This window comes from Perca flavescens, chromosome 13 (assembly GCF_004354835.1).
Source record: "Perca flavescens isolate YP-PL-M2 chromosome 13, PFLA_1.0, whole genome shotgun sequence".
NCBI classification, from domain to species: Eukaryota; Metazoa; Chordata; class Actinopteri; order Perciformes; family Percidae; genus Perca; species Perca flavescens.
Window position 1 is genome coordinate 2322862 of NC_041343.1, and position 23045 is coordinate 2345906.

The 23045-nt window shown below is 40.1% G+C and overlaps 2 protein-coding genes across 4 annotated transcripts in view; one reads left to right on the forward strand and one right to left on the reverse strand.

The window, feature by feature from the left end:
• cblb (Cbl proto-oncogene B, E3 ubiquitin protein ligase) overlaps positions 1–14542 on the forward strand; it is a 106016-nt gene extending 91474 nt beyond the window's left edge. Inside the window, exons 12-19 of the mRNA XM_028595039.1 lie at positions 269–655; positions 7599–7690; positions 8717–8851; positions 8959–9023; positions 9275–9388; positions 10276–10470; positions 10686–10802; positions 12894–14542. Coding sequence (XP_028450840.1) covers positions 269–655; positions 7599–7690; positions 8717–8851; positions 8959–9023; positions 9275–9388; positions 10276–10470; positions 10686–10802; positions 12894–13123 — 1335 coding nt within the window. The 3' untranslated portion in view covers positions 13124–14542. The remainder of the gene's footprint in view (positions 1–268; positions 656–7598; positions 7691–8716; positions 8852–8958; positions 9024–9274; positions 9389–10275; positions 10471–10685; positions 10803–12893) is intronic.
• Positions 14543–20338: 5796 nt separating this feature from the next.
• Positions 20339–23045, reverse strand: part of alcama (activated leukocyte cell adhesion molecule a) — a 78209-nt gene continuing 75502 nt past the window's right edge. For 2 of the 3 annotated variants that reach the window (XM_028594982.1, XM_028594981.1), the window contains one exon: positions 20339–22357. The gene's annotated coding sequence lies outside the window, so the exon portion shown is untranslated. The remainder of the gene's footprint in view (positions 22358–23045) is intronic. The other variant, XM_028594983.1, reaches the window with a different exon arrangement.

Sequence of the window (23045 nt, forward strand, 5' to 3'; positions counted from 1 at the left end):
CTGAAAAATATTTTCACACCAGGTTCAAGGCCAAAGTTAAGGATAATGTTTCATATTTCACTTATACATTTTTATTTGGCAGCTCTAACATGCTGTGAAGTGCATTAACGCTCCATGTAGCTTCCACAAAGTGCTCATCAGTCTTCCTGAATTCCAACAAACAACAATTAAACATAAAAAAGTGTTTGATTTAGAAATGAGTCTAGAATTATTTAGATTGAGTCTTCGGTCATTTCAGTGAACATACCATATCTCTCTACCTCTCTAGTCTTCGCCAGGTATGTCCAGGAAGCAGGACAAACCCCTCCCAGCCCCACCTCCTCCTCAGAGGGACCCACCTCCACCGCCTCCCCCTGAGCGTCCTCCTCCTATTCCTCCAGAGTCGCGCCACTCTTGGCTCAGCAGTTCCTCTCCCTTGTCATCTTCCCTCTTATCTTCTACCGGCACGTTGTCAGACTCCCAGATGCCCCCTGAGACAAGGTGTCCCACAGACAGCCACTTTGCAGATGCCCACAGGACTGGATCTGAGCACCCACTCCAGTTGGAACCCACCGGCCCCTCTCACCTGAACGGAAGACCACTCAGTTGTCCGTCTGCTGGATTTGGGAGATCACATCACAAAATGGAGGGGGCAGGAACCTCAGAGAGCTCCAAGGTAGGGCTTAGATATCAGTTTAAAAATGTAGGTTGGTCTGGGTAGCTCACCTGGTAGAGTGCGCGCCCATATACAGAGGCTCAGTTCGGCGGCCCTTTGCTGCATGTCATTTCCTTCTCTCTCCCCTTTCATATCTAAGCTGTTTTCTCATAATAAAAGCCTAAAAATGCAACATACACAAAAAAAATTAGGTTGATAACTTAGAGTAAATATGGAAAAGCCTACTTCTTTGTTTTTTGTTTCCTCAATAAAAAAATGAAATATATTACCATGAAATCTTGTAGAGACATTTATGGTTCTTAAAAATCCGGACTTGGGGCATCCTTTGCCTCTTCCTCTAGCGCCACTTGTGTTTTTTAAATTTCATTGCAAATAGAATTTTAAACACTCACTGTCCCAACCCATAACATTTCTCTCTCAACCTCTGCCACTGTCAAATGATATGACAGTATGCCACTTGTGGTTTTAAATGAAATGTCTCGACAACAGTTGGATGGATTGTTATGAAATGATGTCATTGTAATGACGGACATGTTCCCCTCAGGATAAATAGGAATCACTTTGGTGATGCTCTGACTTTTCGTCATCAGGTCAAAATGTTAATTTGTCCATTACTTTGTCCAAATACCTGCAAAACTAATGCCATTCCCACCCCAGCTGTATTATCTGCAAACACAATAAACTAAGTTCAGCCAGGACCACTTAGTCAATAAATAGATTCATTCATCTGCAATTTCTATTTGGCGGTATGGCTCTGTTCTGTGGCCTGCCCGCACTTCCACGTGCATACCTGGAAAGCATGAGGCAGTGAGCGTATACCTCCCTGGGAGAGCACACCTTCCTGCCCTTCCATGTGCATACCTGGAAAGCTTTAAGCAGCAGTGCATTGATAAAGTCAGACAACATAAATATAAATTTAAAAGGAGGAGCTGGGGTGGAGGTGGGTTGCAAGCACTAGCAGAGATGCAGCAAGTTAGCTGGGAAAAACAGTTTAAATAGAGCACTCTTTTTGGAAATCCAATCATATGCTTAGGAGGGAATCGGCTGAGCCATCAGTTAGTGTGCTGGCTTAGGAAATGTCAGCTATGAGCTGAGATAATAGCCGAGCTTGACTGCGTGACCTGCCAGAACTTACACTAAGCTTCATATATTGAACATGGTAATCATCAGAATCAGCTTTATTGGCCAGGTTTGCGTAAAACAAACAAGGAATATGACTCTGGTTAATCTTTCCTCTCAAAGTACAACACTCACTTAACATATAAAGAATAAAAACAGAAAGGACAGTAAGAAATAGAAAAAAATACTGTTAAGTATACAGTATAACATTTCACCAGCTATTGGATGGATTACCATGCAATTTGGTGCAGACATTCATGGTTTTTGTGAATTGTTGGCTTTTCATCTTGCCCCACCAGCAGAAAAATTAAAAAATGTATATTCGTCCAATACCTTGTTTTATCTATGTTATCGTTTAGTTGACCTAACCTGGCGTTAAGGTGGGATATGCGGCATGTGGAGGAACCCTTAATTCAGGGAAGCTGGTTTGTCTTTTTCTCCCATTATAAGTGGTGAAAAATGCAAAGTGAAATGCCAGGAGTTGATTTTACAGTAAAACAAAACTTTTACTATGTTAACTGCATGCCAGGAGGGCCAAAGGCCAGATTTCCTCCTAATACGACTGGTTGCAATGCTGACAAACAATGTACCATTTAAAAGGCTATTCTTTTTAAACAGAGTCCCATGCAGTGCTCGATCCACATAAAATGCTACTTCACTTCCAGCAAACTTCACTGAAAACAATGCAGGCAATGATGTATGGAACTGCAAAACAGATTCATTTATTATTTACTCTACCAATGAGAATTACAGCCTACAGAGCTGCTAGAGTAGCTGTACAAACATACTGGCCCTCATTTATCAACCTAACGTAGAAACCAGCGCAGATATGAGCGCAGAAATCATCTTACGACAGGCTTCACGTGTGATTTATGAAACGTTCGTATCACACCAATCAGAGCGTAAGAATGGTCGTACATTGATAAATACGGCGGCTGGAAACAATTGTAATTTAAATATCACGCCCCAATATATTCTGGGTTTTGAGGCCTCGCCCCTACAATTTACGACATGGTGAGACGTAATCCGGCTGAGAAGCGGAACTTTTCAGAGGTGGAGATTGAAACCCTGATATCTCCGGTTCATTTGCACTAACGTGTGTACTATTTGGCAGCCTGAAAACTGGTATTAAAGGCTGTAGAAAGAATGCGGAATGGAAAGAGATCACTGATGCGGTCAACAGTGTTGCCGTAGTAAATTGGACTCCAGCTGAAGTTTAGCCTATTTAATTTATACATCCTTGACGCATTTTCTATAGTCCTAATAGTAATATACAGGTTTATTGCAATCTCTTAGGCCTACATGGTGTACCTATATTTAAATAAACACACGGTAGCGGAGTTTATGCAGTGTTATTTTACTTGTGTTTTTTTTCATTTCATGATGGAGAGCGCGTGTCCTCCGCCCCCCCGTGCTGGACCCTGTCTCCTGACAGCAGAGGGGCTGGGAAAACAAGCCGAAATAACTCGGTCAATGGCAGAAATAAATCGTTCACGACATAGAAATGAAAACCTGAATAATAAATAAAAATGTTGTGCATCGTCATGTTTCCTGTAGCCTATGAATATCATTGCCAAACATAACTCTATAGGCTACCTTTTAAAAGCGAGGAATAATAATATCCTGACTCCTTGAGTGGGGGCTGTTCTGGACACTGCTCTCTGGGCATCGGCTCATCTGGCTCCATCGCTACATTTATGGCACCCAGTTTCCCTGCGAGATGATGTGCAGAACCCCACAGACTAAAACAATGTTGCAGACTTTTTCTGCCGTGTATAGGTCCCCCCCCCACTGATGCGAGCCATCTGCCCTTAAACAATCCGATGGAGCGCTCCACCGTGGCACGTGTGCGTACGTGTGCACTATTGTACCGGCTCATAGAGGTCTTCATAGAGGACTTGAAAACAGCAAACACATGAGACAAGGTTTTTAAGAAGCAGAAAAAGAAAAGAGAGAAAAGTCCATGAGAAGAAAGAGAAAAGTCCAGTTCAGTTGTTAAAATTTGTATTCTGTGTCAGTCTCTACAGAGAAACTGAAGACACAGTATAATAGGTTAATAGGTTTTAGGTGCCATTTGTTGTCAGCCACAGCCATGTTGACTGTATGTATATTTTATACCTTTCAACAATACATCCTGTTTAGGGACATGTATAGGACCTGCTTGACCAGGTGTCCCATGGAAAGATAATTAGTGGGACAAACGGAACTACATGTCAGCTCCACAGCTTACTAGGATGCTAAATAAAAATATAAAAACATGTTCATTTTGGAAAGGTCACTCAGACTAATTTAGAAGAAGCCTCTGAAAGCATACATCAGTTCGGTGTCCGCGATGGGAAAAACAGCATATTGTTTATGCCATCATGTGGGTTTCCTGGTGCACATATTTTTGAAATGTTTCTGTGCATGGAATTTAGGTTCACATTTTTTTTTTATTGTTTACCACCCTGATTGTCGAAGACATAAATAAAAAAGGAAGAATAAAAGCTATTTCTTGACAGTCACTTTGTATACTAGAAGGCATGCAACAGGCTCAAGACTAATACCCTGGCAATTCTTTTAATGTGTAACCCTGATTTAACTGAAACTCCATTCAAATACAACCAATCAAATCCTACAGAGACAGAGCCTCAACATGTACTGGTGTGAAAAGCAGAATACTGCTGAGCATCTGCATAATTGTTACATTACATTACATGTCATTTAGCTGACGCTTTTATCCAAAGCGACTTACAATTAAGTGCGTTCAACCTTGAAGGTGCAAACTCCAGACCACAAGTAGTAAGTGCAAGTACATTAGCTTTAAATAGGTAATGCTACAAAGAGCCATATCAAAGTGCAGCATCAAGAAATATATATATATATATATATATATATATATATATATATATATATATATATATATATATATATATATGTGTATATTAGGGCTGTCAAAATAATTAATCTGAGAAAAAATAACGCGTTAAAAAAAATAACGCAGATTAATCCATTCCATATTGACGCTTGATCCGGAGCCGTTCAGGCCACCATTCGACTGTAAAATGAAGGAGGGAGACGAGAATGTGCTGCCTGGATCATTGATTGGAACATTTAGCTACTTTTTACTTCTTCCTGCCAACCCTGGCTACCGAAATCTGGTGCCACTGATATGTCTGCTCTTTTCTCTGATGCTCTGAAACGGACGATACAGGCAACACAAACACCGCTGTACGTGACGCTAGTTAACACTATACTCGACAGCAGCTAACGTTAGCCTAGCGCTAGCTAGTAGCTGGATTCAACACTGTTAAAATGCTGACAGCTAACGCTAAACGGTGTAAAGTTTGACTGTGTTTTACTGTAGAGGATTCAACACCGGTATGTAACAATCTGCTAGCCTGACTAGGGTGCGTCTAGATTTCTAGGCTAACAATCTGCAGCTGCCGTCGGGAAAACAACACAGCGTTCAATGAAACTGGTAAACTACAGCCTCGTGGTGCATTTGAAGTTATTATAAATGTCCTTTTCCCATCTGGTGGTTGTTTTTGTCGTTCAATAGCAATTTACTAGTGAAATAAGTTATTGTTATTGTTATAGATTATTATCAAATCATTTAATTTTGACCATATGGCCTTAGCAATAAACAAGCCCTTCTTTGATGTCACTGACTGTTGTTTAGTACCCTTCATTTTTCTTTTCTTTTTTTACTTTCTTAAAAAGTATTGGTTCAGGCACCGTTAATTATGTATGCGATTAATTAATCACAGAGTATGTAATTAATTTGATTACATTTTTTAATCGATTGACAGCCCATATATATATATATATATATATATATATATATATATTCTAAAGGATTATTAGGAACACCATACTAATACCGTGTTTGACCCTATCCTATCAATATGGGCCAACTTTTCTAAAGAATTCTTCCAGCACCTTGTTGAATCAATGACACAAAGAATTAAGGCAGTTCTGAAGGCGAAAGGGATCCCCCATACCATTACACCCCCACCACCAGCCTGCCCAGTGGTAACAAGGCATGACAGATCCATGTTCTCATTCTGTTTACGCCAAATTCTGACTCTACCATCTGAATGTCTCAACAGAAATCGAGACTCATCGGACCAGGCAACATTTTTCCATTCTTCAACTGTCCAATTTTGGTGAACAAATTGTAGCCTCATTTTCCTATTTTTAGTGAGGATGAGGTGGGGTCTTCTGCTGGTGTAGCCCATCCGCCTCAAGGTTATGCGTGTTGTGGCTTCACAAATGCTTTACTGCATACCTCGGTTGTAACGAGTGGTTATTTGAGTCAAAGTTGATCTTCTATCAGCTCGGCCCATTCTCCTCTGACCTCTAGCATCAACAAGGCATTTTTGCCCACAGGACTGCAGCATACTGGATGTTTTTCATTTTTCAACCATTCATTGTAAACCCTAGAAATGGTTGTGCGTGAAAATCCCAGTAACTGAGCAGATTGTGAAATACTCAGACCAGTCCAGTCTAGACCTGGACCACACCCCTAAATGCATTGAAGCAGCTGCCATGTGATTGGTTGATTAGATAATTTAATTAACGTGAAATTTAACAGGTGTTCGTAATAATCCTAGGTGAGTGTATGTGCTAAGTTTATTTATGTCCGAGCCAGACACATCTCATTTTTTTCTCATACTAATGAATGTTTGTTTGTGTGGAAAGCCCGCTTTTGGTAAGCAACTGTAGTAAGGCATTCGGAAATGTCAACAGATGAGCGCATCACTGCACACAAGGCAACAAACGCATGTTAATAAGCCGTTTCATTTAAAATGTTCAATGCCTGACGTGACCGAGCCCGACACGAACACCATCATCTGTTGGGTACCAGCGGGCTCGGTTCGGGTATCCATCCTATAACTCACACTCACACACACACACACACACACACACACACACACAGTGGACAATAAACAAACAATCTATCTATGCACAGTTCAAAGTTCCACTAAACGTTTTGAATTAGTAAAAATTACTTAAGTCAATGTAACGCCCCACTGCGGTTGCAAACCGGACCTGCCTCTGGGTTAGATGATGCACAAACACACTTAAGAAAAAGACTAGGAACAAGGAAGGGCCTGAAGTGTAACTACCACCAGAGAATGTCTAATAAGGGGAGAACTTCCACTCTCGGGAAAATTCCGGGCTGGTACAATGGGGCTAATAGGGAGTGAGATAGGGAGTGAACAGGCTCTCCATAGACAGGCTCTGCTACCACGGTAGCTGAACGATCTGGCAAACTTGATGGAAAGCAGGTGTGGATCATCAACAGCAATCAAGAGCCAGTAGAGAGCAGAGGAGCGCCACGCTCACAACACACAGACAGGAACACACAGGGGCGGGGAAACACAGAGAAACACAACAAAAACCCTAGGGTCTTATGATGATGTGCTTATGTAGTAGCACAATTGTCAGGACTGAGCATTTTAAAGTTAGAATATACCTGTCTTATGGCCAATATATGTGTATAATTCCTCACAACTCAAGCAGATAACAGTCTGTAATGGTGCCATCTGACAGGAAAACCTGCCCAAATCTCTCCCAACCGTTACTTTTTTCATTCTTTTTGTGTGCAACATTAGCATTACTAGTATATATACTATAGCGTATTTAACAGATAATAACAGATCATCAGAACATCAGAATTAAAGAGGAACACAAGATATCTGAAGCATAATATACTGTATTTATTATTGTTTATTGTATTATTATTGTTTATTTGAGTTCATCAAATGCAGTTGACATTAACCTTTTCAGTTGCTCCTTTGTGTTTTTTATAATTCTCTCCCTTCTCTTGTGTTTGCAGCCCTTCTGTAATAGTGTGCAAGTCAGCGATGAGTATGACATCCTTCCCTCACGGCACTCACCAACACAGTCCACCCTTGCAAGTAGCCACAAGTGAGTAGTACACATAGTACTAGAAATACACCTCTTCCTTCCTTTTATCTGTGGTTTCAGACTCAGGAACCTTCTACCAGTGAGGTCTAGTAGCCTTAGGGAAAAGTCCTGGTTAGAAACAGCTTTGAAAAAGGATGGCTGAACGTCTAATAGCCTTTTAGCTGCAGCAAGAATTAGATTAGGTATTTCTGTGTATCGGGCTAAAGTGGAAGCATGGGATGGAGCTGTCACTTCTGATGAAGCTTGAGCTGAAAGGGGAAGTTCTGGTTCTGCTGAAAACAATTTAGTGTTGTAAAATATTGTGAGGTTGTTAGAGTGACACATTTCTTTTACACTAATGGCTGCAGCTGACTGGCACATTGATTTGCATTTTGTAAGCATAGGTTATGTTCACAGGATCACGCACATGCATGTTTTTATAACTATATGAAGACAACCATTTACTGTAATCCCAAAAGAACTAACCTAAATATTAGTGTTAATTTGGTAATTACTGCATCTATTGGCTTAGTTTCCATGCTCATGTTTAATATGGAACAGTGGTTATGGTGGGACAGTAAGCTTGTGTTTCTTGTAAGTGATTGGTTAGAGAAATTCCTCCATTATTGGTGGTAGACAGTGCCTTCACTGTTGCCTTGTTTATTCATTACCTACAGAAGACACAGCAGTTAGTGTACTTTGTACCTTTGCAGCACAATAACATTGTACTGTAACAGCAGTTAGGTAGGTAAAACACAGCCAGCTGGGTGGAATCAGCTGTAGTACAACCACTCCTGCTGATAAGCTACACTTCATGGCTTTCTGTTTTGCTCAAGGTCCTGGGCAGCCGTTTTAACAATTCAATATACAATGCAGTTAATGTAAACATTGTGTACTGTAACAAATGTGGAAAAAAACAAACCCCAGGACTACAATCCTCCTCCTAATGGGACTGTGAAAATATCAGTGATTGCAGTTTGAATGTAATAACTGTATTTGTGACACTAATGGAAAGGTTGGGTTGATACATCATGGTCATCTTTACAGACCCGCCAACCCTTTCAGCAGGCCTGTGGTAGAACGACAGCGCGGTGTGACGGAGAGGGTGGAGGATGACTATCAGATCCCTTCATCCAACCTCTGCTTGAGCCAGGCTCCCATCTGCATCTCTGTACCCAGCAGGTACTGGCCGTCTTTCAATGTATCAAAGTTGCTATGGTGATACAGCAATGATGGGTCCATTAGGTTAATTAGGCTGCTGAGAACCAAAAATATTTCCTCTCATTCAGGCATTTGGAGAACAGCTCTCCAGAGCCCTCCATCGATGAGAAGAAGCCCCAGCCCCCCGAGCCTGGTGAGTCCTGAAACCAGCAGAGATCAAACATCATAAGTTATTATTATCTGAAGGCTACAGCTTATATTTCATTTGTTTCTTGATACCAGTACAGTGATCGGTCTTATTCTGCCTAATATGAGGATATTAACATTATAATAAATCTTGAATCAGGTAAAAGTGCAAAGCAACCAAGTGAGACTATCTAATTCCATCGTTAGAATTCTTTCTTGTTCATTTAAAAAAACATATTCTCTGCTTTTATTCCTCAGGTGGACACTCCGAGTCGGTCAGGGGGTTGGTCTCGCGGGTGGCACATACCCCCCTTTGCCCCTTCAACACCAACAAGACACCCTCCGACTATGACATTCTGCTGCCCCCACAAGGTAGCCAACCCCGACCGGAACACAGCAGAATTCACATTGTCTTCATTTTAATTGGGATGAATGTACACTGTAAAAGCTGTTCCATGTTTGTTGCGTTCAGCGCGGTCCGGGTGCTGTGGACGCCACGCATGCTCGCCGTGCACCATCTGGTTTTTCATACTGATTGTGGTCAGAGCGGCTCAAAGAACGGACTTCTTTTCTCCTGTAGCCAATCATTGCAACGTGGTATATGTGACCATGTCCGCATTGTTAAAGCTGTTTCATGCTTCTTGCATTCAGCGCGGTCGGGGAACTGTGGATGGCGCGCTGCGGATGGCGCGCTGTGTCGCCGCTAACCGTCTGGTTTTTCATACTGATTGCGGTCAGAGCGGCTCAAAGAACGGACTTCTTCTCTCCTGTAGCCAATCATTGCAACACGGTTTATGCGACCGCGTCCGCAATGTTACAACATCTTGGAGGTGCGCGGCTTTGTGATTAGACCCTCCACAGACCCTCCACAGTCGTCCAGGCCGCGTTTGCTGTCCACACCGCACCTACTGTGCTGAACGCAATAAGCATGAAACAGCTTGCCGTAAACAAATACTAAAAGTATGCTTCAGATATAGTTATGTGCTATTAAGTATGTTGGATGTCTTGTTATCACCACGTTGGGTTCTGGTAACCTGTTCCTCCTGTCCCAGTCCCCTTCCTCTTGTGAAGTCCCCTCCCAAAAACATCCTCTCTTGGCTTTTCTCTTCAGGGCAGCATGTCAGCTGCTCTTTGGCATGGAATCCTATTGCATGGTTTAGACTTTACTGTATAGTAGCATCAGCCACCTCCTCATGTAAGTATAAACTGTGAATCAGAGCAGAGAGTTCATTCTTGTCTGTGGTTTTGTTGTGTTTCAGCTTTACAAGACCCCTTCAGCAGCCGCCCTCCGTCTCAGCCTCCTCCTCCTCCTCCACCGGCGAGACACAGCTTCACCGACCTCTCCTCCTCTTCTCCGTCCGCATTCTGCACCTCTTCCACATCCTCCTCCTCCTTTGTCATCCCACGGCCACACAGGCCCTCCTCTGGACATGAGCACTTGCTGTTAACCCCCGGTGAGCTAGCAAACTCATTTTGTTCCGAAAAATTGTGGAAAATGTTTAAAACATATACATTTAGTGCATCTCCTACGATGTTGTGCCAGTCTAATGATTGTCTCTCGCAGTGGAACAAGTGTTTATTATGGTCAAACTGCACACAGCATTACTTTGTGACTGACAGATAGCAACAGGCTCCTTTACCTGAATGCTCTGTATTGTCTTTGGTGTAGACACAGTGCTCGACATGCTGAACAGTGCTGCTCCTCTGCCTCCAGTCAGACGACACACAGAACATGTTAAAGGCTCCCGAGGCTGCCTGGAGTACGACCACTTACCAGCTAGTCAAGGTAGTAACCTCCCCTTCTCAGCAAATGACTACAAGAGAAAATGCACACATATGGCTTAGAAAAACATGTCTTGATGAGTTCACTTTCACAAAAACATTACGATACAAATTATAGTTGTAATATACATATCACTGCATGTTCTCTGTGTTTTAGACCTCAGTCATCTGTAGCAAAACTCCCGCACACTTGCAAAGATAAATTTATTGGCTGGCAACATTTTGGTACTCAACCTTCATCTGGCAAATGGTATTAGATAGCCACCTCCTTGAAAAATAGGAGGTGGCTATGGGTCTGCACCAATCACCTTCTCCACATCAAAATACGGCATCCATACATAACATTCACTTACTCCACATAGAGCTTAAATACAGTACAACACTTTATATAGTAACAATATTATCCCATCCCAAAGACATCTATATTAGATGAATGTAGATTTCTGTATATTGAACGCTAAAACCCAAAAGCTAAAATGCATTCATACAGATAGACATCTCCCTAAATTTTGCTGATGGTTATCAGCAAGATTTAGGGAGATGTGAAGGTTTTCACATTAATAGATGCATAGAAAAAAAAATCCATAATGAACAAAAGAAACCTCACAAAAGTTCAAAGGGCAAATACTTCATTACTTTATGTCTTAAATAACATCAAAGCATTTAAAAAAAAAAATATATATTACTTAAAACCCTCCACAATATTGTACAAGTAGACAAACATCAGGGCCTCAAAAGATGGATGCAGCATCAGTGCATACTTACTGTATGTAAATGGACAGTGGTTAATGATCCTGATAATAGATGTGCATTTCTTAGGAATGGTATATTATTGTTACAAAGTGTTGTACTGTATTTAAGCTCTATGTGGAGTAAGTGAATGTTATGTATTTATACCTTAGTTTTATGTGGAGAAGGTGATTGGTGCAGACCCAAAACACAACTTCTTTTGCTTGATGGAAGGTTTAGTCCCGAAACGTTGCCAGCCATTAAATTTATCTTTGCAAGTTGACAGTGTGCGGGAGTTTCTTTGCTACTTTTATTTATTTTATTTTATTAGTTTATTTGTCAGGGACAATGTACAAAATACTTTAATCTTACGAAAAGATGTTTTGTACCAGAGTTAGCTAATGCTAGTTTCCATCTACAGTCCCTGGGCAGGTGCACACAATATTAAAACATATTATAAATAACTGTCAATAGTAATAAGAAATACATGCAAGATTACACTAATCAGATGTTTAAATAAAAAACTAATCAAAAAACCATCACAGCCTAAAATATATACAACATAGTCAAAAACATTTACCTCAATATTATATTTGTAAACTTTTAAGTGTGCTGATGCTCAAATAGCTGGTTATCAAGGATGTATTTCTTTAAGTTTTGAGAGAAATTATTCAAATCTACAGACAACTTTAGACTGCCTGGGAGTTGATTCCATTGTTTAATGGTTTTAAATGAAATGGCTGTCTGTGCAAAGGCAGAGGATCTTTTCAGGATAGCACAATTTCTGTGAGCAGTGGAGCGTGATGTTCTGTTTGTATGTTCAGAATAAAGTTCTACAAATTTTTTCATTGAGGGTGGAGCAATATTATTAACAATTTTAATGACGGTTCTTAAGTTTGTATATCTAATTAGGGAATCAAAACTTAATATTTTATATTTACTGAGAATATTACAATGATGATAGCGAAGGGCTTTTCTATCAAGCACTTTTAACGCTTGATTATAGACCGATCTGAGGGATTTGAGTGTAGTCTCGTTGGCCTGAGACCAACTGACTGGACACTTTGGTAGGAAAGTTACTCTTAAAGACAAAAATCTCCCTCTGTTGAAAGAATCATTTATGCTGTCATGGGCCCGGGCAGTCTCAACAACATGACCAACCTAAACAGGTTGGTCATGTCAATGTAGACAGCTGAAGTCTGCTTTGTGCAGACATGCAAAGTTTGTCTAAAACTTTGAATTCCAAATCAGCCTAAACATGTTTGGTATTAGTACCTTTATTTCCCCAAAATGATTTCTCCCAAGTGTCTGCCTGTGTGCCAGGGGCATTTCTCCACTGACATAAATTCCCTTCTCTCTCTCCAAGTATCGATGGACTGTTTGCAGGCGCCTGCTAGACCTCCCAAGCCACTGCCCAGGAAGATCCCTCCAGACATTCAGCCTGGCAAACCCCACAGCATGGAGTCAGAGAATGTGGACGCCAAAATCGCCAAGCTGATGGGGGAGGGTTACTCCTTTGAGGATGTGAAGCGGGCGTTGATGATCGCCCAGTACAAAGTTGACGTGGCCCGAAACATTCTGCGAGAGTTCGCTTAGTGGCCCCAAGGCTGAACCTCTAGTCCAAGAGACAGTGAAAGGGGAGCACAACAATGAAGCTGTGTCTCTGAATGGACTGACTAAAAAGGGCTTTTTTATTCTGCTTGGCCTGGGACTGTTAATCAACAGGAACAAAAAAGTATTTCAAGAGACTTGCCTTTTGTTGACGAGAGATAACGATGCACAACAAAGTGGCTAAGACCAAATCACAGTAGAACACAAAGAATTAAAAAAAGGGGAAAAAAGACTGTCTGTGAATGATTTAAACCTGTGAAAAAAAAGAACCAGGCTTGGTGTTGTTTACAGTGAGCTTTGCCGGTGCTGGCCTCTGGTTTTCAAATGCTCCTGTTTTTCTCCAGGCTGGGACTGTATGCCTGTTGTAAAGCCCTGATCCTGCTACTGCTACTGCTGCTACTGTTCCTTTTGCATCATGCTACCCTCCAGATTTAGTTTGAAGAGCCTTTCAATCTCCAACTCTTTTCAGGTTAAATGCACAACCAATTTGAAGGGGTCATTTTTATTTACAGCCAGTAGGGGGAGCCAGACTCTTTTTCTTCTCTTCATGTCTCTTGTTTCACTAACTCCCTCCTCTTTCTTAATCCATTAGAGTATACTCCACTGTTTGCCCATGGTCTGGCTGTCTTATAGGTCTTAACAAGGTCTGATGAGTCAGGAGCAGTTAGATGTAGCCAGAGGATGCCTTATTGATTCCTTTGTTTCCCCCAGACCTGGAGAAAACTGTATGGCAGCTCCAGAGAAGCACTTTTGTTAGACATGGTATCTTGGTAGTAGGAACAGGGTGGAAGAGTTAATCTTGCTCTTTGTTTCTGTTCCTAGACCAGGGGATTAATCCGATTTTTTATTTTCTTCAACTGAGGACCGCAAGCCTATGAATGTATTTGTTCTGCGTGAGTGAGTTATACCTTCGTACACTGAGCTCTTCTCAGGCCGCTTTTTGCCCTTAAGTGATTAAGTGGTAGAAAATATTTAATGTTTGTAAAAAAAAAATGACAGACCTGTTGTGTAGATCAGCGATAATGCTCAGAAAACCACGTGCTATGCAGCCATCACACTGCAGCCGCCTGTCTCTACTTCAATTACACAGCCATCTTAATGCCCACATTCCCCACATGTTTGAGGAATCGCTCTCAATCTGATTTGGAGTGAAAATCACTTATTAGCTATGCAGCAATTATGCATTGATTTTGAAGTGGAGTTGTAGTGTGAACACAGGAAAGACAAACCGAATACTGCAGAGCATTCAAACTATGAGCTGAGTCAGATGCACCTCCACTGTGCAGTAAAGGTGGAGTTAAAGCCCTTACCTCAGAATCAGGAATCAGGTGTAATCTAATGACTGTAACATGTCTCACCAATGCATGTATTGGGTTTGTTCTAATACAAAACAGTATTGTTTTATTACCCTTTTTTTCTTTTTACAGTAGTATTCTAGATGTTGGCAGATATGTGCCAGACTTATTAGAGGTGTAGTTTGTCATAAAATGGGCAATGTTTACCCAGCTATTTATTCTCATACCAATTTAAAAGATAATTCCAGTTTATAATTTGGGACTTCATTTTACGGTTTTGACCACTGTAATAGTAATGTAATAACATTGTTTTTCTTTCAAAATAATTTCTGAGATCTGGAAGTAGGAACTTGGTGACATCACTACATTTATGTCAATAAGGACAAAAACTTTTTTTCTTTGTTGTCTCTTTCACATATATGTGTCTAACCTGGTGGTTTGTTTAAAACCTGTCTATCATATCAATAATCTTCTGGCTTGTCCCGTCCAATGTCTATTTAGCGATGTTGCTGGTTTTCCAGATCTCAACCATTTAAAGGGTACACTGTTATTCTTACTAAACCAACAGTAAAAACCTAGATTATCCTGGTTAAATCGGGCAATTAAAGAACAAATCCGGCGCAAAATGAACCTAGGGGTTAATAACACGTGTACAGAGTCGACCGTTCTCTGGGATATGTTTTCATGCTAATCGTGCTACCGTGGAAGTGTGGTGCTATTTTGAGCCTTGTTAGTGGTGTAGAAATAGCGATTTCTTTTTACTTTACCCTCTGCCCCGACGACTAGCGTTATAAGCTAATTAGCAGTTTGTGATGAAACATCCGATTAGCATGAAAACATACCCCAGAGAATGGTTGGCTCAGACACGTTATTAACCCCTAGGTTCATTTTGCGCCGGATTTGTCCTTTAAGATTGCTACCTGTAGAATTTGAAATGTGATGACTGATGAGCTAATGAGTCCCTTGGTAGTATTTACTTCCATAACTACTTCCTAGCATGACCACTAGATTATTTAAGCAAGCCATCTTCATGTATCCGAATGGATTGTTTGATAAACATTGTTAACAGAGATAGACAGCTTACTTACTAGTGTGAATAGATCGGTAGAGTGGATCTTTGCTCCCTCAATATGATATGGTTATCAATATTAACTATGTCATCCTAATCAATGTCTATCGGGACTGTAGTAACTTGTAGTGTATTATATTATTAAGTCTGTTGGGACTGAGGTTCTCAGTTAGTAAGCTGTAAATTAGTCCAAAATATCAGATATCACAATAGTGTAACAACAATATTTCTGGTCAGATATTTCATAGTCTGGCTGCAAAAAGGAAATGAAAAGGTTCAGTTGGAATGTTCTGACAAATTCAGCAGGAGGAAATATTGATCCCAGTCCTAATGATACAGCTCACTGACTTTTCTTTACATAACATACATTACATAATTCATTAATTCATAATGTGAGAGTGTGAAACCACTCTTCATTTAAGTGTTGTTTTTGTGTGTTGGAATAAGCCAGGGTTCTAACCGGTTTCTCATCATTAGAATATGGTCATATGAGGTCATCTTAACCCTGATTTTGAATTAATGAGCAATGCAAAGTGGAAGTCCTTGAGAACCAAGTCTCTAATCTCTGTAATCATCCACAGATTTGCAAATTATTTTTATCCATTGCAACACAGTCATTAAAGTATGTAAGCTAAACCAAAACATGTATATAAACATATAGCGCTTAGATAGGCTAATGCTTAGTCATTGGCTAAGCAGCTTTATCTGCTCCCCTAAGTCACCAAGTTTATTACATTACATCATTCAACTGAGATTTATTGTCACAATTGGCAGTGCTGTTTGTAATGAACCAGAAAATCCTCAAAAAGGAATGCCAGACTGCTCTCCTTGTCCAAATCATGGATTAGAGCATAGGTAATGTTTGTACTTGCAGACAAATTACTACACTTATATTTAGATATTCCAATCCTCCTTAACTTGAGGCTTAATTTTTACACTGGTCTCTTTTCCCTTTCTTTTTCTTTTTCTTGAACTTGAACTACTCTGAGCTCAGTGTTGTCCATTCCATTGGACGTCCTTGTGAGGGGGGTAAGTGGCCTTAGGTTGCAAAGGGTGGTTTTTATTTTCTATTGCCATTTTCGTATTAATGTGCTTTGGTGACAAAATAAAATGTGATATGGTGATAATATGTAAAGCCTAGAGTAATGCGCAATTAATTTACACATTATTAATGCTTTTTTCTTGATATGTTATTTTCATGGGTAAGTAAATAAAAAGTCACAATTCCTTAAGGTTTGCGTGCGTGTGTGTGTGCATGTGAGTCTGTGTGCGTGTCTGTGTGTGCGCGCGTGTGTCCGTGTGCGTGTGTGTTTGTGTGTGTGTGCTGTGTCATGAAACTAAGTATGAGACAGCTGTTTTCCGACAGTTTGTTCCAGTATAGTCTCACATTGCCAGACCTATTTCCACAGCGCTGTGGAGTAATCATTAATTTAACTCTGTAAATAAACCAGACTAAAATTTATCTTGAAAAAAAATGCCAGTAATTGAAATGAAAGAAACCGATTGGTAATTGTGTTGATACTGTCTAGACTTCTTCTGCCAGCCTTTACTCCTCTCCTTCTGGAAGACTGGATGAGGTAACAGACCTCCCAGCAGCTACTGTATAATAATAATCTCCTAACATGTAAAGTGACAGGAACACTCCCACAGTCAGTTTGTTTTTAGTTTTAACACTTCAAATCAGAGGGTGTTGAGTAAATTTGTGCTGCGTCACCCCTCGTTGGACTGACAGGCTTCTAGTGACACATTATTACACACACACACACAATCACACACACACACACACACAAACACACATGTGAGGGTCATTCCCATCCAGAGCCTGCAGTGATTGTTTATAAGAAATCTGGTAAGTCTATGCACCATATCCTAAAAACTGATATTAATAAGTAAACTAAGTCTAAAAACCTTTTTAGTAAGCCAAAATTGTTTTCCACGCTGTCTTTGATCGCACTTGGGAGACGTTTGCCTTCAGGGCCTTCTGTCAGAAAGTCAGGTTGTTATGGAATTTTCCTTTGCAGCAGGGGAAAGAGTTTGAGAGTTTAGTAAATTGAAACATATAAGACAGACTGAGACTAAAACCAAGTTGGGTTTTTGTATTTTATTAAAAAACATATATATTTGCAAATAGGATCAACATGATTTCACAAAAGGCCGCAGCCCAGTGTGGAGTCAGTTTCTCAAATGAGTGCACAAGAACACTAGGCTTATATACATCTTCAGAGTGACAACACACACGCACTTGGATTATTATGACGCTACAATTTTGACAGGCAATCTGATACAAATGAAGACAATCAGAGAAATACAAGAGACATCTCGGAGCCATCTCACCTCCTCCTCCCTGTATGACTTTCACCCCCCCAGTTACATCTTAACTGGCATGGGAAAACATGAGATAGTTTTAGGGTGACCTTGTACCTTTATCGGTTCAGGCTCACATAATGTTCCAGACTGGATGTCTCACAAAGTTAGAATCAAAATCTACATGTGGAAAATGAGAAACTCTTTCAGCATTTGTGAGAGCAGTAAAGTAGAAATAAAACATAAAAATATAAGGAATTGTGCTTAAATGTAATTTTGCCATTACAAGGTGATGTACAGTTAAGTTAGGATTACAACAGTTAGGATAAAAGCAGGCAAACTCCCTGTTGACAGAAAGTAAGGGGTTGACTTATAAGACAATAATAACTCAAATATACAGGACTTTCACCCTCCTGGGTTTTGTGTCCCAGGTAAAAACCCAAAGTAAACTTTACTATTGTTCATAGTAACAACATATTAAGAAATAAGGATAAGGACGTCCAGACGTATTTTTGAACCATAACAAAATGTTTTGATTGGACGTACAAACAATGGGCATTCAACGTCTCAATGTCTGCTGGGAAAATGGGACTGTCACCAAAGACAAAATAACCTCATACCCATGACTCTGAATAAAAAAGCATTCTGAAAATGGTGCATCATAAAGGGGTGCAGCATTTGGAACATTGTTGAGAAAAAAAAAGGATTATTTATGTCATTTGAAAAATTGGAAGAAATATGACTTATCTAGCCTCGTGAGACCGTCCTGATCTGGCGAGCTCCAGTTTTCCACTCGCAGATCAGTCTGGCATCTTGAGGCAGAGAAAATTTGGAGCCGTTAGCCAAACGACCGGGCCAATCAGCGTTGGTTTTGAGGTGGGTTAGGTGGTGATAGACCGATGGTTTATCCAATCAGCTAACCAGTATTATCAGCCAGCGGTAGCCCTAATTCTGTTAGCCGCTCGCTAATGCTTTTTTTCTCTTGGATCCTTCCTTTGGAATATGGTCCGGGAACCTGAAATGGTGTCTTTTATTCCTAAGTTCTCGTTACACAAACGGCAAATATCCTTTACCGACATGTTTGCATGCTGAGCTAACGAGCTATGCTTTGCCTGCAGCAGCAGGGGCGGGCTTGTGGTTGTATTTTCATACGCTTCGTGGATCTGATTGGTTGATTTGGCCCGTCTATCACCAACATAGGTGATAGACAGATGGTTCATCCAATCAAATAACCAGTATTCCGCCCCTTCCCAAAAGTTCTCCAACGGAAAGTTCCCAGATGGATATGCCGAGCAAATGCGAAGCAATCCATCTGGCGGAGTCAGGTTATGACTTATCCCGCAAGACCTTCCTTCCGTTAAGATCTTTTCATAGAGCCAATCTGGGCCCAGGAATGACTTACCTGTTTACTGATATGGAGAAAACCTGCCCAAAACTAGCGCAAGATGGGAACCAGATCTGAACAGCTCTGGTCAGATATATGTCAAGACAGTTCGTCAGATACAAATTCCTGGTACAGGCTGGTTCATTATAATTTCCTCCATAAACTCAGTCCACAGAAATTACATAAATCCAAACCTGAATTGTCAGAAACATGCTTCAGACTGGTCTAGACGCCGGCTCCTCCCTGCACTGTACTTGGCTTTGTACAAAAGTGAGGCCCTTTTGGTACGACTTCTGTGACACCTTGACCGAGATCACAGGAGTTACCTTCCCATTAGATCCCGAGTTTTACTTACTGCGGAAATTCACAAGTGTCAGCAGATTTACATTTAAATGTATGAAAATCACTTTACGTGTGGCCAGGAAATGCATAGCAGTGACATGGACCTCTGAGTGCCCTCTCCTCATTAATAGATGGTCTGTGGAAATGAACAGTTGCTGTTTAAAATATTATCTTAGAACATCTGCCTAATGTCAGAACATCTTTCTGACATTAGGCAGCCTTATCTAGAGTATATACTTACAAACATCACTGACACCACCATAGGGATGTGATCATTTAGCTAAAGGGCCTCTTTAAAGGATAGGACTGTGTTAGTGGAGTCACTCTTTATGTTCACACTATGCACTGACACAAGTACAAATTTTTTTGTTTAAATGTGTTTTTATTGAAAGGATAAGGAAATGGGGTTTCTTTAGTGTGTTCTGTAATCTGAAAATTAAGTATTCCAATAGCTATGCTGGAATGAGCAGAGTGGGTTTTCAACCAGTTTGAGATCAAGACCAGGGTCAGACAGGGTTACCCATTCTGGTTTCTACTAGCCATCGACTGGGTAATAAGGACAACTGAAGAAAGACTGAATGGAATGGAATGTAGACTTTGCAGACAACATAGTCACTATTAGATCCTGGATAAATCCACAACACTTGAAGCTACCTCCTCATAAGGAAAAGATGACGAACACGAGGATGAATGTGGCAGCCTTTTTACAGCTCAAGAACTTCTGGCACTCTAGAGTGATACAGCAACAAACATAAATATGGATTTACATGTTGTGACTATTTTTTAATACACCAGGCATAACACGGTTTGTTTCAAAATTTTCACTTTATTGTCAACAACAGTACAAAAACAAAAGTCTGTATTTACAACACTACTATGGCCTTCTCATCTCACCATCTTTGGTTTCACTGCTGACCTGATTATTTAAAAAGGAACAAAAGGCATGAGCAAACAAATGGACCAGGTGCCTAAAATGCTGATCTACTGCTTTCATGTCATGTAGTTTCGCAAACCATCCCACAATGTGATGACACTGCTGTCATTTTGAAGATACACCTTCCACAAAAATAAAGGAAGAGAACTGACAGTGTCATCTCTTTACTTTAGTCGGAAAAATGAGCATCCGAGAGAACATCACAAGATCAACTGGGGCATGGTTCCTTCAAATTCAACCAACATATCATATTTGCATCTGAAGCTCTTGACAAAGTCAATTTAAAATACTGGAATTGGTACTTTCTTGCCTGGTGCTGCATAAAAAAAAAAAAAACTAAATATCTAAGAAAACCGATTCCACATTCTCAAATCTTAAATAAATCTGACTATTGGCTATATTCATAATCCCCCTAGGATTGTCAGAAATATTAGCATATGGTTAGGTGAAAGTTATGTATATAGAACTTGAGTCATACATACAGTATGTAAATGGTGTGAACTTAACAACTATGAACTGAACTATAAATGGTCTATGATTCAAACTTTCTTATTAAACCTTTGTCCTTGGTGGGTCACTGGGGTGTTGCATTGTGGGATGTACCAGAGCAAAAGCTGTAAAGCCAGAGAACCACGATCCTTATGCACATCAACTAGTCTGCCTGAACAACACGGTCTTCAACACTGAGCTAAAAATGACAATAAAATTACAGCAGGTAATGAGCACAGATACTGTATAGCCTTATTCACTCTCATGTAACTCTCCTACAACACAGTGCTGTTTCAAAACTTCCATGCAGGCTTAAAAATAACTCCAGTATTATCTTGCATGCTGCAGCATCGCCATCCAGGAAGGTTGCACACATAATATAAATACATCAAAAACACAAAAACTGATTTTTAGACCTGGCATAAAGTAAAGCTCTTCCAAAAAGAAAACATGAAAAGAATATATATATATATATATATATAGAGGAATTGGAACTGTAGACCAGATAGATCTTCACATGAAGACAGCAATGTAGTGTATTAAACTAAATCACAGGTGATCAAAATTTTTTTTAACATAAACTTAAAAAAAGAGACTTCTTGCCTTTTCATTTCTTTTTGCCTTCTCAGATTAAACAATTTTTCCAACAACTAACAAAAAAGTGACAGAAAGTACTGGAATTTCCATAAACAGTGTTAGTATTTGACTGTGTCCAATTTACATCTACACAAATGCAATTTAAAACTTAGTATGTTAGTTTTTTGGGGTCACAGTAACAATAAACTGGATCCAGTTCCTTATTTAATATCATGACTATAATCAGGACTCTTTTGTAGTGGGCTTTCAATACCTATACAGACAATCCATTTACCAGTGTTTGAAAACCAAAGAACACAAGTCAGGAGGTTAAGAGATGTTGAGGAGTTTCAGTAGGGTTATACAGCAGTTAAGTGTATTTTTCTCTGAGGACAGCCTAACAAAGGCTTTTTAACACACAGCACACAAAAAAGTACAAACAATAAAAATAAACATTGGCATGCTCAGCGAGGGCACAAACATACTTATAATTCGTTATACAGGCCTTACAAGTGTACAAGGGATTTACATTGTTTGAAGAAAATCGAGAACACAAAAAAAAAATAATCCTAAAGGAAGAACTAAGCGGCAAAAAACCCACCACACACCCTGAGCAGAACTGCTCACACAAAACATAACAGAGCATTCACCAGGAACACGAAAACACAAAATGAAACAGTAACACGAGGCATCCTCAGTGCAGACTTCAGACAGTGATGTGGGACAGCAGGCAGTGGGCAGGACTCGGTTGCTGCTTGTGTGGAGCCTGATGGAGGGTGTCAGCAGCCAACTGGGAGTCTCTATTTTTAATGTTGCATGGCTGCTTCTTCCCCACAAAGACGTACAGAGAAATAAAGTCATTATCATTTCAATCATTTAAGATTTTGACTTATAATGCCCAGAAAAACACCTCTACACAAATGTAATTCAGTTTCTTACAACACAGATCTTATTTCATTAGTTTTGGCCATCAGTCCTATTAAATATGACAACCTTGTACTCAATGAAGTACCTGATGAGGTCTGGGAGTACGACAACATCAGTACAAGTACAAAGTCAGATGTAGCATAAAAAACTCCAGGGGCCAGACACACACGCACGCACGCACGCACGCACGCACGCACGCACACACGCACGCACACTACATATTTTGTCATTTGTCTGGATATGGGCACTTAAATAACAAGTAACATGCACTTCACATTTGTTATTACCTGTTTGAATGTAATGTGATGTATAGTAATAAATGCATCTAATGAAGTTGCCTACTACTTGAGTAGTTTTTACGAGATATTTTATAATTTAGATATTGTAAATTACATTAGTTATTATTTTTACGAGTACTTTTACTTCTACTGGGTCGATATAATTATATATAATTTTAGATGTAAAATAAGAGCCAAAAACCGAAGCACCGCCCAGCCATATCAATATCTAACCAGTACACTAAACTATGTTTCTGAAGCAGGGCCCTACTATGCCCTGAACTGCTACAACTAGTATTTCTAGTCATG